The sequence below is a fragment of the Brachypodium distachyon genome, chromosome 4 (genome assembly GCF_000005505.3).
Source record: "Brachypodium distachyon strain Bd21 chromosome 4, Brachypodium_distachyon_v3.0, whole genome shotgun sequence".
NCBI lineage: Eukaryota > Viridiplantae > Streptophyta > Magnoliopsida > Poales > Poaceae > Brachypodium > Brachypodium distachyon.
This window is the reverse complement of record NC_016134.3, coordinates 48,507,897-48,521,112: the sequence shown is the minus strand read 5'-3', so window position 1 is coordinate 48,521,112 and position 13,216 is coordinate 48,507,897. Positions and strand designations below refer to the sequence as shown.

General features: G+C 46.6%; 2 protein-coding genes and 1 pseudogene across 2 annotated transcripts; 1 reads left to right on the top strand and 2 right to left on the bottom strand.

The window, feature by feature from the left end:
* Positions 1-750: 750 nt before the first annotated feature.
* On the bottom strand, positions 751-1,804 carry LOC112268860. Its single transcript, XM_024455047.1, has 2 exons — positions 998-1,804; positions 751-893 (listed from the first exon to the last, which is right to left on the bottom strand). Exons 1-2 carry the CDS (start codon positions 1,668-1,670, stop codon positions 877-879), a joined length of 690 nt encoding a protein of 229 aa, XP_024310815.1. The 5' UTR covers positions 1,671-1,804; the 3' UTR covers positions 751-876.
* Positions 1,805-6,469: 4,665 nt separating this feature from the next.
* LOC112268582 (chromatin assembly factor 1 subunit FAS2 homolog) lies at positions 6,470-10,073 on the top strand. Its single transcript, XM_024454677.1, has 5 exons — positions 6,470-6,524; positions 7,872-8,010; positions 8,107-8,207; positions 9,146-9,331; positions 9,865-10,073. Exons 1-5 carry the CDS (start codon positions 6,470-6,472, stop codon positions 10,071-10,073), a joined length of 690 nt encoding a protein of 229 aa, XP_024310445.1.
* A 247-nt stretch (positions 10,074-10,320) lies between these two features.
* Positions 10,321-11,670, bottom strand: LOC112268791 (annotated as a pseudogene).
* Positions 11,671-13,216: the final 1,546 nt, after the last annotated feature.

Sequence of the window (13,216 nt, the reverse complement as noted above, 5' to 3'; positions counted from 1 at the left end):
GAGCCAGGAGACGATTCAACTTGGTTGGAGGACTACCTCACCGGAATCCGCTGCCAGGGTGGCTCCCGCACCACTGCCATGCAGTGCATACAGCTCCAACTCAGGGGGCCGGCGCGCACCTGGCTAAACAGCCTTCCCAGTGGAGAGATTGCCTCCTCGGATGAGTCGGTGCAAGCTTTTACTCGAAATTTCAGGTCAACATACAAGTGTCCAGTCTCCCTGGAAGAACTCCGAGCCTGCTCTCAGCGAGGAGGGGGAGTCCATCCGCTCCTACATCCAGTGAAGGTAATGAAGTACTCATAACCACCTCTGGCTGTCGTGCTCATTGGGCCACATACATCACTATGTATTAGATCCAACAAGTCGGACGCCCTTTCACAACTCCTTGCAAAAGGCGTCTTGGTCATTTTGCCGAGTAGGCATGACTCGCATGTCTCGAACGACTTCAAGTCGAACGAAGTTAAAAGTCCATCATCATGGAGCTTCTTCATGCGCTTCCAACTTATATGACCAAGCCGACAGTGCCAAAAGTAAGTCATATTCAGATCATTTGGTTTTAACCTTTTCACATTTATGTTATAGACTGATTCACTATCAAGATTCAAAATAAATAACCCGTCCAGGACGGGTGCAAAGCCGTGAAACATATCTTTCAAATATAAAGAACAACCATTATTCTTAATATTCGACTCATAACCTTGTCTCATTAAACATGAGGCAGAAATAATGTTTCGACTAAGTACTGGAACATAATAACAATTATTCAGCTCCATTAAGAATCCTGAAGGTAAATGAAGTTGCATCGTGCCGACTTCCAACGCAGCGACTCTCGCTTTGTTGCCGACTCGAATATCAACCTCGCCTCTTGCCACGCTCCTAGTTCTTACCAGCCCCTGCAACGAGTTGCAAATGTGAATTACTGATCCGGTATCATATACCCATGAACTGTTAGGTGCATCAGCAAGATAAATGTCTATAACATTACAAACAAGCGTACCTGAGTTAGAAGTCCCACTTCCACTCTTGGCTTTGTCAGCCAAAAACTTGCTGCAGTTCCTCTTACAGTGCCCATCCGTCTTGCAATAGAAGCAAGTGGATCCAGCTGCAGGAGATGGCTTAGTCCCTGAGGCAGCGCTCGGGACAGAGTCCTGAGTTTTGCCTCCTGACTTAGCCTTCTTCTTCTTAGTCCAAGAACCCTTCTTGAACTTAGCCTTATTCTGCACCATCAACACTTGACTGGTGCCTTTCTTGAGGTCAGCCTCTGCTGTCTTGAGCATCCCATGTAGTTCAGTGAGCTTCTTATCCATACCATGCATGTGATAGTTCGAGATGAACGGAGCATATGCACTAGGAAGAGAGTTCAGAACTATATCTGTAGCGAACTCATCGCTTATGGGAAAACCCAGCCTATCCAAAGACTGCACGTAACCAGTCATCTTGATCACGTGCGGACTCAGTGGATCGCCGTCTTTGAGCTTACAGCCAAGCAAAGCTTGAGAGACTTGATACCTCTCGGTCTTTGCCTGAGCCTGGAACATACTTTTGAGGCTTTCGATCATATCGTAGGCCTCAACATTCTCGAACTGCTGCTGCAAGTCCGGTTCCATGTGTGCAAGCATAAGACAGCTAATTTCCGTAGACTCATCTCTAGCCTTACGGTGGGCATTCATGACAGCGACTGTCGCATCTTCATCAGGCTCATCTGGGAGTGGAGTGTCTAGAACATGGTCCTTCTTTTCTTGCTTGAGGACTATCCTCAGATTACGATACCAGTTGGTGAAATTAGTTCCATTAAGTTTATCTTTCTCTAGGATCGACCTCAACGCAAAAGTGGACTGTTGGGGAACGCGGTATGCTACGCTAGCACAAAATAAAATTTTCTACCGCTTCCGCCCGGATCAATGCTGTAGATAATGGATCACGAGATTACCACTAGACGCGCAGACCCGTAGCGGAAGTAGAGTCGATGTAGCGCGTCGATGCCGAGTAGTCGAACAGCCTGCTCCTCCTAGCCGATCCCACGAACAGTTCGTCCAAGCGCCGCAGGTGCAGCGCCTCCGAGGTATCCACACGTACAGGGAGGAACTCCGTGCGGCGGACTGCTAGATCCGATCGCAAGGCTTTGGGCGTGGAGGTGCGACGGCCGAGTCTAACTCGCGTCTGAACTGGAGTTAACCCTAGACGGGTTGGTCTCCTCCACTTATATAGACGTCCCTAGTGGGCTCAACACTTGAGGCCCATTAGGAGTCTAAGCCCGATACGAGTTGGATCCGATCCAACTCGGTTCCCACCCCTTAAGCGTGTGACCCTTCAGGTTCGCGGTCAGTCGGCCACGACTACGAGCTCGGACTGCGGGCCCGAGTAACACCTTGCTCGTCCACTGGCACCGACTCAAGTCGATAGTTGGTAGCGGCGCCTAGCAGCACGTGCCAACTCCCGAGTAACCACAAGGTATATTGACGAACCATACAATGTGTCATATGCAACATTCCTTTTGCCTCGCGATATGTGTGTCGAGCTCAAGGCGAGTGCGTGTCATCCTTGTGGATAGCTCGAATCTCTTCTCGTTCCTGTGATACAGATTCCCGAACGGGTTAACACTTAACCCAAGTCGCATGGCCATGCTTTCCGAATCTGATCACTCGAGAGGGCCCAGAGATATCTCTCCGAACAGGAGGGGCAAATCCCATCTTGATCAACCATGACTCGCAGCATGCTTCTCAGCAAACCCGAAAGCTACCTTTATAACCACCCAGTTACGGAGTAGCGTTTGGCAACCCCTAAGTAGGCCGATTCACATCCCAAGCTCATACGATGACCTCAGGTCTAGGACTGGCATATACATCGTACTTGAGACTAACAAATGACAATCATCTCGTTGTGTCTCAGTGCGGGTCTGTCCGACTCAACAATCTCATTGTCGAGTCCATGCTATCAGTCGGCAACACCTTGCCCTATGACTTGTGAAACATAGTCATCACACTGATTCACATTGCTAGTCTAGCTTATGTGTCCGCATAACCTCAATGACCAGGGACCATTAGAACAACATCATAGAATACATAGTTTCACAAACAAATCACGTATTTATTGATACATATCAGTGATGATGTTCAAGGACAAATAACTCATGAATACATAGGAAATAACATCATCACATGATTGCCTCTAGGGCATATCTCCAACATGGACAAATGAGGAAGGTTGCTAGGTGCCATTGATCTACAACAGAAAATATGCAAAACACTTAAGACATGTATTCATAAAAGAGCAGGAATATTAAACGCTTTAATACTTATGCTCCCACTAGAACCAACATCTCTCCGATGGTTACTAAGTGATTCAGGATCCTAAATAAGCAAAACGACTAGTGAGCTTTAGCATCACCGCTAGCCGCCAAGTGATCTAGGTAGGCAACACCTTGCCAATCGCATCTCATACGACTCCTGTTAGTCGGGTGGCATCACATGCCCCGGCTCCCAACCTACCTCGCCCCGAGCCCCACAACCGTTGTGATGGACTCGTCTAGCTTACCAAGTGCTTCCGCTGTAAGAGTCCGACTCAAACCCACCTAGTTGGAAAGAATTGGTAGCACCTCAATTTCATGAGCCCACTACCAAGAATGTCCAACTTGTGATGGTGCAGCACTTGGCGGGGCGACCGACTAGACCTTCTTTGAGAGATTTAAACTACCAACTATCTAATAGAGGTAAAACTGAGACATAACAATAACACAAATAAAGCAATTATAATGTGAAATGGTATGGCTCTCTTCATGGTGATCTCCATCTCCACAAAGCTTGTAAGTAGACTCGTGCCAATTCTTGTCACGTGCCGCCTTACTCCATGTTGCCGACTTGTACATCGGATTGCATGTCCTCCAGGTTCTCCAAGTAGCTACACTAGCTAGTGAACGGAAATTACATGGAAAATTCGACACGCAGGTCGTTATACAATAAATGACAGCACCTAGGCTCCAGCCGGCTGACAAAAAAACGTGACACGCAGATTACGTATGGATTACACACATCACATGCACATAAGCCATACCATTCACAACATCCTGCAAAACAAGTTATGCATAGAAACGATATCTATCGGCGTTGTGAATCTCGCAACGACATCTAAGGCGCTACGACAGGGCGAAGCCGGCGGTCCCGATCATGGATTTCTTCATCGGATAAAACAATTTTACCCAGATCCGATCTGTGTTCCGATTCGACCAAACTCTTTGATCTTCGATCACCGCAACTGGATTTACGTGTCACAGTATACCCCGATGGCGGAAACCGACCGGTAGGGGTATGTCGTTCCACGACCTTAGCAGTATGATCACGGACAACAGATCATCCATATCTCCGAGTATGATTGATCCAATCAACCTTGTACAAAACCGATCTATCTCATAGACCGACCACCAAAACAGCAACTAGATCCAATCTAATGCCTACTGCATATCACATATGCGCGATCAAGGGCCTAATACCAGAAGCTACCGCTCTGATACCACTAAAGGGGCGCGTAGAGATAAACAAAAACTTTTCCTACGCGAACTCCCAAGATCTAGCCGAGGTAGAAGGCCACGAGGATTACCACTAGACGCGCAGTTGCGGATTATCGATGCGGCGCCTTGATGCAGTGCAGTCCCTCGATCCGATCCAGCCGATCCAATCCCGCGATCGTCGAAGTGCTGAACGTACAGCACCTCTGCCGGTATCCACACGTGCGAGGAGGAGCTCCGGCGGCGGACTGCTAGGTCTGGTGCGACGGTTGAACTGAATCGGGCTAGGGTTCCCAACGCATGAGAGTGGAAAAAACCGTGCCCCTTAGGCATCCCACGCCCCTGCTTATATATCGAGTGGAAGTGGGCTCCAAGCCTTGTGGCCCATCCACCCTGCGAGTCCAACTCGCATTGTCAGCCCAATTCCAGTTCGGGTCCAACCCGACCAAATACTTGCTCCCGCTCTTAAGTGTGTGACCCCGCAGGCTCATGGCGACTTGGACACGATTGGAGTCCGACTCACAATCGATCAATCGGTAGCGGCTCCTAGCAGAACGTGCCGACTCCCAAGTACCATCGAGTCATGACGACGTACCTTCCAATGTGACATACGTCTTAGTCCCTTTTGCCTCACGATATACCTTGTCGAACTATAGGCGATTAATCGTCATCCCTTTAATAGTTCAACTCTTTTCTCGATCTGTGATATACGATTCATCCGACTAACTCTTAGTCGATCGACCCGGTTAACAGTTAACCAAGTCGCGCATGGCCATGCTTCCCGAATCATATCACTCGAGAGGGCCCAGAGAATATCTCTCCAGTCGGAGGGGCAAAATCCCATCTTGGTTATCCACATCACACAGCTTGATTCTCAGTCAACCCGAACTCTGCCTTTATAACTGCCCTGTTACGGAACAACGTTTGACAGAACCTAAGTTGGTGATCCACAACTCGGATTGTGCGATAACCTCAGGTCTAAGGATTACATTGATTGAGACATGCAAATGACGACCTACTCGTTGCATCTCAATATGGGTCAGTCCGACTCGCTAAACTCTTTAGCCGAGTCCGTGTAAGCTGGAATGACATCACCATGCCCAGGACAAGTGGAACCGAGTCATCAGCCAACTTTCACATTAGTCTAGGTTATGTGTCCAGCACAACCTCAATGACTAAGGACAATTTAGTATGAACAACATGAATACATAGTTCCACAATCAAATCACATATTCAATGATACATATCAGATGTTCAAACAAGGACAACTTAATAATATTTATGAATACATTGGGAATTACATCATACATGATTGCCTCTAGGGCATATTCCCAACACCAATTTACCTCAAGATTTTGGGGACAACTACACGAGTCTCTAGGGACGAGACTGGAGTTCAGCACAGCTTTCCATCCGCAGACGGATGGACAGACCGAGAGGGTTAATCAGATCCTTGAGGACGTGTTGAGAACGTGCGCTCTAGATTATGGATCTAGTTGGGATGACAACCTGCCTTATGCAGAATTTTCATACAACAACAGCTTCCAAGCCAGCATAGGAATGTCACTGTTTGAAGCTCTGTATGGGAGAAAGTGCAGAACACCATTGTTATGGGATGGTGTAGGAGATCGTAGCCTATTCGGCCCGGACTCGATAAAAGATGCCGAAGAAAAGGTTAGACTCATCCGAGACCGACTGAAGGTAGCTCAGTCAAGACAGAAGAGCTATGCGGATACAAAAGGTAGGGAGGTTACCTATGAAGCTGAAGATAGAGCGTATCTCAGAGTTTCGCCGATACGCGGAGTGAAGAGATTTGGCATAAAAGGAAAGTTAGCACCCCGTTTCATTGGACCTTTCAAGATCTTGTCGCGACAAGGAGAGGTAGCCTACAAGTTGGATTTACCGGAAGCACTGTCCAATGTTCACAATGTCTTCCATGTATCGCAACTGAAGAAGTGTCACCCTGAGATGGCGGACACACCACTAAGGGATACGATACCACTAGAGGAAGTGCAGTTACAGAGTGACCTCACCTATGAGGAGAAACCGATCAGAATCTTGGATACAGCTGAGAGACAAACCCGATCCAAGACCATCAAATTCTGCAAGGTTCAGTGGGATCACCACACTGAAGAGGAAGCCACTTGGGAACGCGAAGATGATCTTCGAGAAGACCACCCACACCTCTTTGCTAGCCACACCGAATCTCGAGGACGAGATTCATCTTAAGGGGGTTAGGTCTGTAACATCCCAAAATTTCAAACTTTTACATGTGCATTGCATCCATGAGCATCATGACACAACTGTATATTTGAATTCAAAATTTGAATCTCAAAAGGCTTTAAAAGACTTTATTTACACCCATTTAAGCTTTGGATTTTCAAACCAATAGGGTCTATGTAAAAAAAGGGGTTTATTGCATATATAAGCTATCCCATAATTTTTGGATAACTATTTGGAGTTGAAAAAGTATTTTATTTAAATAGATATATAGCCCTAAAGGCATTTATATGGAAAATTTATTTTTATATATTTTATTTTGAGGGGAAACTACTCCCAAAAGTTGTATCATGGTAAAACATGATTTTACAAATTTTCTGGAATTTATTTGGACCAATTTGGAGTTCAAAATCAAAAGATATCAAAGAAATGAGAAAAACAGAAGAAAAAAAAAGGCTAAAGAAAAAAAATAGAACGGACCGACCCACTGGGCCGGCCCGCTAAGCCACGAACCGGCCGTCCGACCGCGCCCGAATCGGACCGGTCCGCGCGCGCCCGTCCGCTGTCGCTGACACGCGGGACCCACGCGTCAGGGTCTTCGTCCCCGATGGAAAGCCGCCGCAATCACCGCACCGCCTTCCTTCTTCGCCGCCGCGCCGACTCCGCCGTGGATTCCGACCTTCCCGCACCGAGCTGTGCGCGTCCCTATAAAGCTCTCCCCCTCCTCTCCTTTTTCCCTCTTCTCGCCCCCGCTCGCACGCGCCCACGCCGCCGGAATTCTTCGTCGGAGCCGCACCCGCGCCGTCGCCGTCTTCGCGTCACGCCGACGAGCTCCGTGAGTAAACCTCGAAGCCGCTTGCCCCATTCTTCTCCTCTCCCTCTCGCGCACCCCGTGACGCGCCCCGTTTCGTGTTTCGTGCCCTGCCCTGTAGTTCCATTGCTCTTTTAGGTTCCTGACTGTATTTGGCACTGCAGGCCTGAAATACAACTCCCTGGGGCCAGTAAAGCTATAGTAGCAGTACGCTTTTGCCCTGTGCTATTCAAACCACGTGGTTCTAACCCAGGTAGCTCAATTTATGGCAACTTTGCTTTGCTCAAAAGTTCTACTTCTCTTTTTACAATGAATCTGAATCACATTTAAATTTTGCAGATGGTCTCTTTAAGCTTCCTTATAGAGTTGTTTTTGCTGTTGCTACTTTGAACTCTCTGTATGTCTATGATACAGAAAGTGTTCCTCCAATTCTAGTCCATGCTGGTCTACACTATGCTGCCATTACCGATATTGCATGGTGAGTACTTATACAATTTTGCTTCTGTAGTCTTCCAATTGAGCTTTGCTTAGCTACTGGTGCCAGTAATTCATTTTTGCAATCTATTTGTGTCAGGTCTTCTGATGCTAAGTACTTGGCAGTGTCATCACGAGATGGCTACTGTACTATAATAGAGTTTGAGAATGAGGAACTGGGAGAGCTTCACATCCTCCCTGGTATCTCTCCATTCCATTCATCTTTCTGTACCATTATTTATTTTCTTCGTTGGTTGTGTACTTGCATGTTAAAAATTGTGTTCCTGCTTGGAACATTCCATTCATCGTCAGTGTACATCATGGTGAATTTCTCAGCAGTTTTAGGATTCAATACTGAATGCCCAACTGTAATCAATATAAAAATTAGCAACGGGCAACTAGGATGTACTAACTCTGTTCCAAATTATGTGTCATTTTGGATTTTCTAGACACAAGCTTTTGCTATGTATCTTGACATAGCGCGCATATCTAGGTGCATAGCAAAAGCTATGTACTTCGAAAAGCAAAAACAGTTTGGAACAGATTTTACATACTGATTTTCAAGTTTTCCTTGTTAACCATCTCCTGCCGAAAGGCTCCGTATCATTTGCCATCTAAACCATATTCATCTTACCACTTGAATCTGTTTTGTTCTTAAAGGAAAATGGCATATTTTGTTTTTCCAGTTTTTCGTTGACTTGTGGTACATAGCCATACCCTGCATGTTTTTTGAGAAATGTCGTACCGTGCATGTGATGGAATACCCTGCAGTTCTTGCTTTCAGACTTACCTGACATATCTCTAAGTTACATGTATCACCTTTATGTAATTGTCTAGGTCCCATGAAGCTAATAAGAATGATACAAAAGTGATGTATTGATATGTAAAATCATCTCCTCAGATCTGTTGCATATGTTTTGTAGTTCTCTGTATCAAACCTTATACAATCTGTAATGAAGCTAATAAAAATGATTCACAAGTGATCTATTGGTATGTAGGATGATCTTTTTAGATGCGATGCATATGTTTGGTAGTTCTGCATATCAAACATTACACTGTATTGTCCCTTTTTCCCCCTTCTGATGTGATTTTCTGGAAGACACTCTTCTGATATGGTCCAAATTTGGATAAATCTCTAGGATCAAAGGAAGTTGCTAAAGGGACTTTGACACCTGAGACCAAGAAGCCTTTGACACCTGAGACCAAGAAGCCTGTATCTGCAGATAGCATGAATGTTGATATTAGTGCCAGCAAGCTTAAGATGGAAGCCAGCCCTGTGGCTGTAGGAGTTAGAGCACCACTGCTGCCAACCGAGAACATCACAAGTAAGTCTAATATAAGAAATGAATTACTGCATTTGCAGTTAAGTAGGTAAAGCAGTTAGATCTTATATTGTTATTGCAAGTATTGCATCATACTTTTATAGGTCTTTAAAGAAATCCAGTCTGCCTATATTCTCCTTCTGATCTACACCTTAAGATTGGGATTCTACTCATCACACATGGGGGCCTTAATATGGACAGATATGCTGTGTTAATGACCATCAATGAAATGAGCACCGTCTTTGTCTTGTCTGTGTTCATTAAGAAAATGTTATAAGTAACATGGCAGCTACTAAAGAGCCTCATTGACAGAAATCTTGTTTTTCACACAAATTGCTCACGTAAAGTTTGATCTACAATACGGTAACACGGTCCTTCCAATCAAATGGTTCTTTGATGCCCTTGCTCCAATCATGTGCAAGAAATCATTCTTATCGTGTATCTATGCATACCCATGTTGGACCATATTATTTGCCGTTTTTACTCCCATGTATCTTCTTGAAGGCACTAACAAGAATCAACTCTTGAAAATTCAGGAACAGGGGAGCTTGCTGAAGGAAATGTGACCTGTGAAAACAAGAAGCCGGTAACAGTAGACAGTATGGAAGTAGATGTCGATGATAACAAAGTCAAGGAGGCAACCATTCCTGTGGCGGCTGAAGTGACACCGCCACCAGTACCGACAAAGAACAGCGCATCAAGTAAGCCTGCTAAGAGGCGAATTACTCCTATCGCAATCAACTAAGTAGTAGAAGCAGTTAGGATTATGATGTATTATGTAGTGATGACAAGTACCGGATATTATGTTTAGGCTACCTTGTAAAGTCTTTGTGCTGCCTTGTTCACATTGTGCCCTAGTCCCATAGATTCTCTTCCTGCTTTTGACACAATTTGGGAGAATGTCAACAGAAAGGCTATGTGTATGAGCACACTTTGTTATGATGCAACATGCAGCCACTAACCGTCATCTTACACAGTGGGGTTCATTGAAATTTCTGAGGAAATTGTTTCTCACAAACTGTTCATATACAAATGTTGTCATATAATTACACTTTGAATCCAATCAGATGGGGTCTCTGACGCCCTTATTTCATTCACATGAAAGAACATAGAATCTTATCAAAATACTCAAATGCATGCAAGGGTATGTGTATGTGTGTATGGGTATGGTAATTGCCCCAGGTTGAAGGGCCTTCGGTGTAGGCATACAATATATGTGGATATGGCATCATCATCATCTTAGGACTTGGCTATGCGTGCCTTGGATTTTTCGAACTCTTCTTCGTTCTCTCCGGCCTCTTCAAATCTGATATCTTCATCTTCTGAAAGGACCTCAATCTTTTCACCGTGCGGCCCAGGTATGATCTTCTCGTCGATATGCTTGTGCTTTGTGACATTGATGAGCTCTGTCTTCTTCTCTTCTCTGCTCTCATGTTTCTTGTGCCAGGTCCAAGGGAGGTGGTGATGCGCCGTCTTCCCAGTTGCTGCGGTGCTCGAGGACTCGCCAATGGCATCCTGCTTCTTGACTGCCTCTTGGAACTTGACGTCCTCGTCTACTGTCAGCCTGACGACGTTGGCACCCCCAGGACCTGGCATGGTATCCTTGTGGACATGGACATGGTCGCTGAAGTTGAGCACCTCAGCCTTGGTCTCTGTCTTCCTCCTCCTCTTCTTGTGCCAGCAGAGGAGCGCAGTGAGGCATGCCAGCACCAGCAGGCCGCCCAGTGAGACGAACACCACGATGACGACAATGTGGTGCGGAGGGCTAGGCGGAGGCGGCACGGGCGTCGGCGGAGGGAGGATATGCGGCGGAGGCGGCACGAGCGGGCGAGGTGGCGATGGCGCTTGAGGGCGAGGGGTTGGTGGTGGCGGTGGGCGGATAGGCGGTGATGGTGGCGGCGGGGCATGGCGCGGTGGCGGTGGGGGTTGAGTGGGAGGCGGAGGAGCGTGGCATGGTGGCGGTGGGGGCATTGTAGGCGGCGGGGTGGTGGTGGTGGCAGAGCCGGTGGGGGGGGAGCGCGACGAGGAGGTGGTGGTGGTAGGGTGGGCGGTGGCGGAGCACACCGTGACGGCGAAGGCTGAGGCGGTGGTGGAGCGCGCTGTGGCGGCGGTGGGGCACGTATTGGCGGCGCTGTGGAGGCGGTGGGGCTTGTGGCTGTGGCGGTGGCCTTGGAAGGTAAGGGTTTGGAGGGAAGTAGGGGAAGCCCAGTCCTGGAGGGTTAGGGCTGAACTCCATCGCTGCTGGATCAGAGGAGAGCTGGGAGCTGGGCGCAACTGTGCTACGCAGCCGCTGCTGTAGTGAGGCGTGGTTACTGAGCTGTGGTGGTGATGATGTAGCACATATTTATATATCCAATGGCCTTTTGGAGGGAAGAGCGTGAAGGTTTGAGTTGCAAGTGACTTGGCTCCTCTGCTACGGTTTCGGCTGGGTTTGCATCGCTTCTAAACAATGCGTCCCTTGGCACCCAAAGAAACTCATGTAGTTGGCTCTGGTTGCCCTCCAGTCTATATGAACGAGACACTGACACCTAGTAGCCAGTCTCCATCTGCCTTTTGCACTTGATGATTTTACAGAACTGAGGTAGCTAGTTCCTTGATTCTCAACGAAACAGATTTTCTGTGTTTGGAATGTCGTCGCATGTGGATCACCACACTGATGGACACACGCATAATCTTGTGGCCTCAGCAGTGCGATATGCATGGTGCTGCTTCTTGTGCAAACAGCTTGTGCTTCAGTTTCTGCAATGCTTTTGAGTGAAGCACACAGGTTGCCTGGCCTTGGCTTGAGGATCGAAGAGGACGGCGACGGCCTTGCCTTTCGGCCGGTCGCCTGGAGACGCGCGGTGACGAGGGAGATGCTGCCATTCATTCTGTGGATGGCTTGTGAGCAAATGGCACCTGGTTGAGTGTGTTGTAAGGTACGGATGCATTCCATCTCCATCAACATCTAGTGATCTTGCTATCATCGTATCCATAATACAAGATATGTATAGCAGCTGGCAAATTCTTCGCGAATCTCGGATGATCATTTCGCACAAATTTTATATTCCATTGGTTCATCATCATATAGACCAGTAGAAAATGTCAATTTAATTCCATTTTAGTGCGAAATGATACTATGATAGCATCGGTAGCATCGAGCTTGCTAGCTCTCGACGGGTGCACCGTTAATACTAGTTGCTTCATAGAGCACCTAGCTCTACTATTTTTCCCTTCCAAATTCACGGTCCAAACCAAACCTGATATGTAGCAAGAAAGGTGGCCTCCTACTGAAGGACTATAGGAAAGGTGAAATGACACTTTGTGTTTATGTCTGCTATAGACATCGTCACAATTGTCAGGACGATGTGTATAGCATCTCTGTCGTCGGAGCTGCCAATCCTGAGATTCACCTACCTACTACTTTGTGACCATGTGTAAGCTGGCAGCATTATGCATTTTAAAACGCCTAGACTTCCAAACTTCATTCGGCTGTGTGCATCTTATCTTTCAGAGACAAGCCAAATATGTTTTTCAATTATACAGAGAAAATTCAAAAATCCCATCAATTCTGTAGTTTTTGAGTCTTCAAACTTGTGAAATATCTTATCTTACGTAGCAAAGGATAAGTACAGAATGATCCCAAAGAAAAAAAAAACTCTGTAAAGATAAGCTTTTTAGGAGGATCGGTACAAGCTTTTTATCTTAGAAACAAAATTCTGTAGTTGTGAGGCATTTCTATGTAGGATGAAGCACCTCCCCACACACTAAGCTTTCTGTATAACTTCTTAAGCATACGCACTAAAAAAATGTCAGCACTGATGCATGCATTCCTCATTGTTATTGCAAAGTGAACTGCACAGTGAAAACATAGCAAGGGATTCCCAGCATCATAGTTGAGATTACACA

Coding starts and splice junctions, on each gene's coding strand:
- LOC112268860 (XM_024455047.1), bottom strand. CDS start 1,670: ATGAATGCCCACCGTAAGGCTAGAGATGAGTCTACGGAAATTAGCTGT.
- LOC112268582 (XM_024454677.1), top strand. CDS start 6,470: ATGGCGGACACACCACTAAGGGATACGATACCACTAGAGGAAGTGCAG. Junction 6,525..7,871: donor AGAGGAAGTGCAGTTACAGA/GTGACCTCACCT, acceptor TAAATTTTGCAG/ATGGTCTCTTTAAGCTTCCT. Junction 8,011..8,106: donor GCCATTACCGATATTGCATG/GTGAGTACTTAT, acceptor TATTTGTGTCAG/GTCTTCTGATGCTAAGTACT.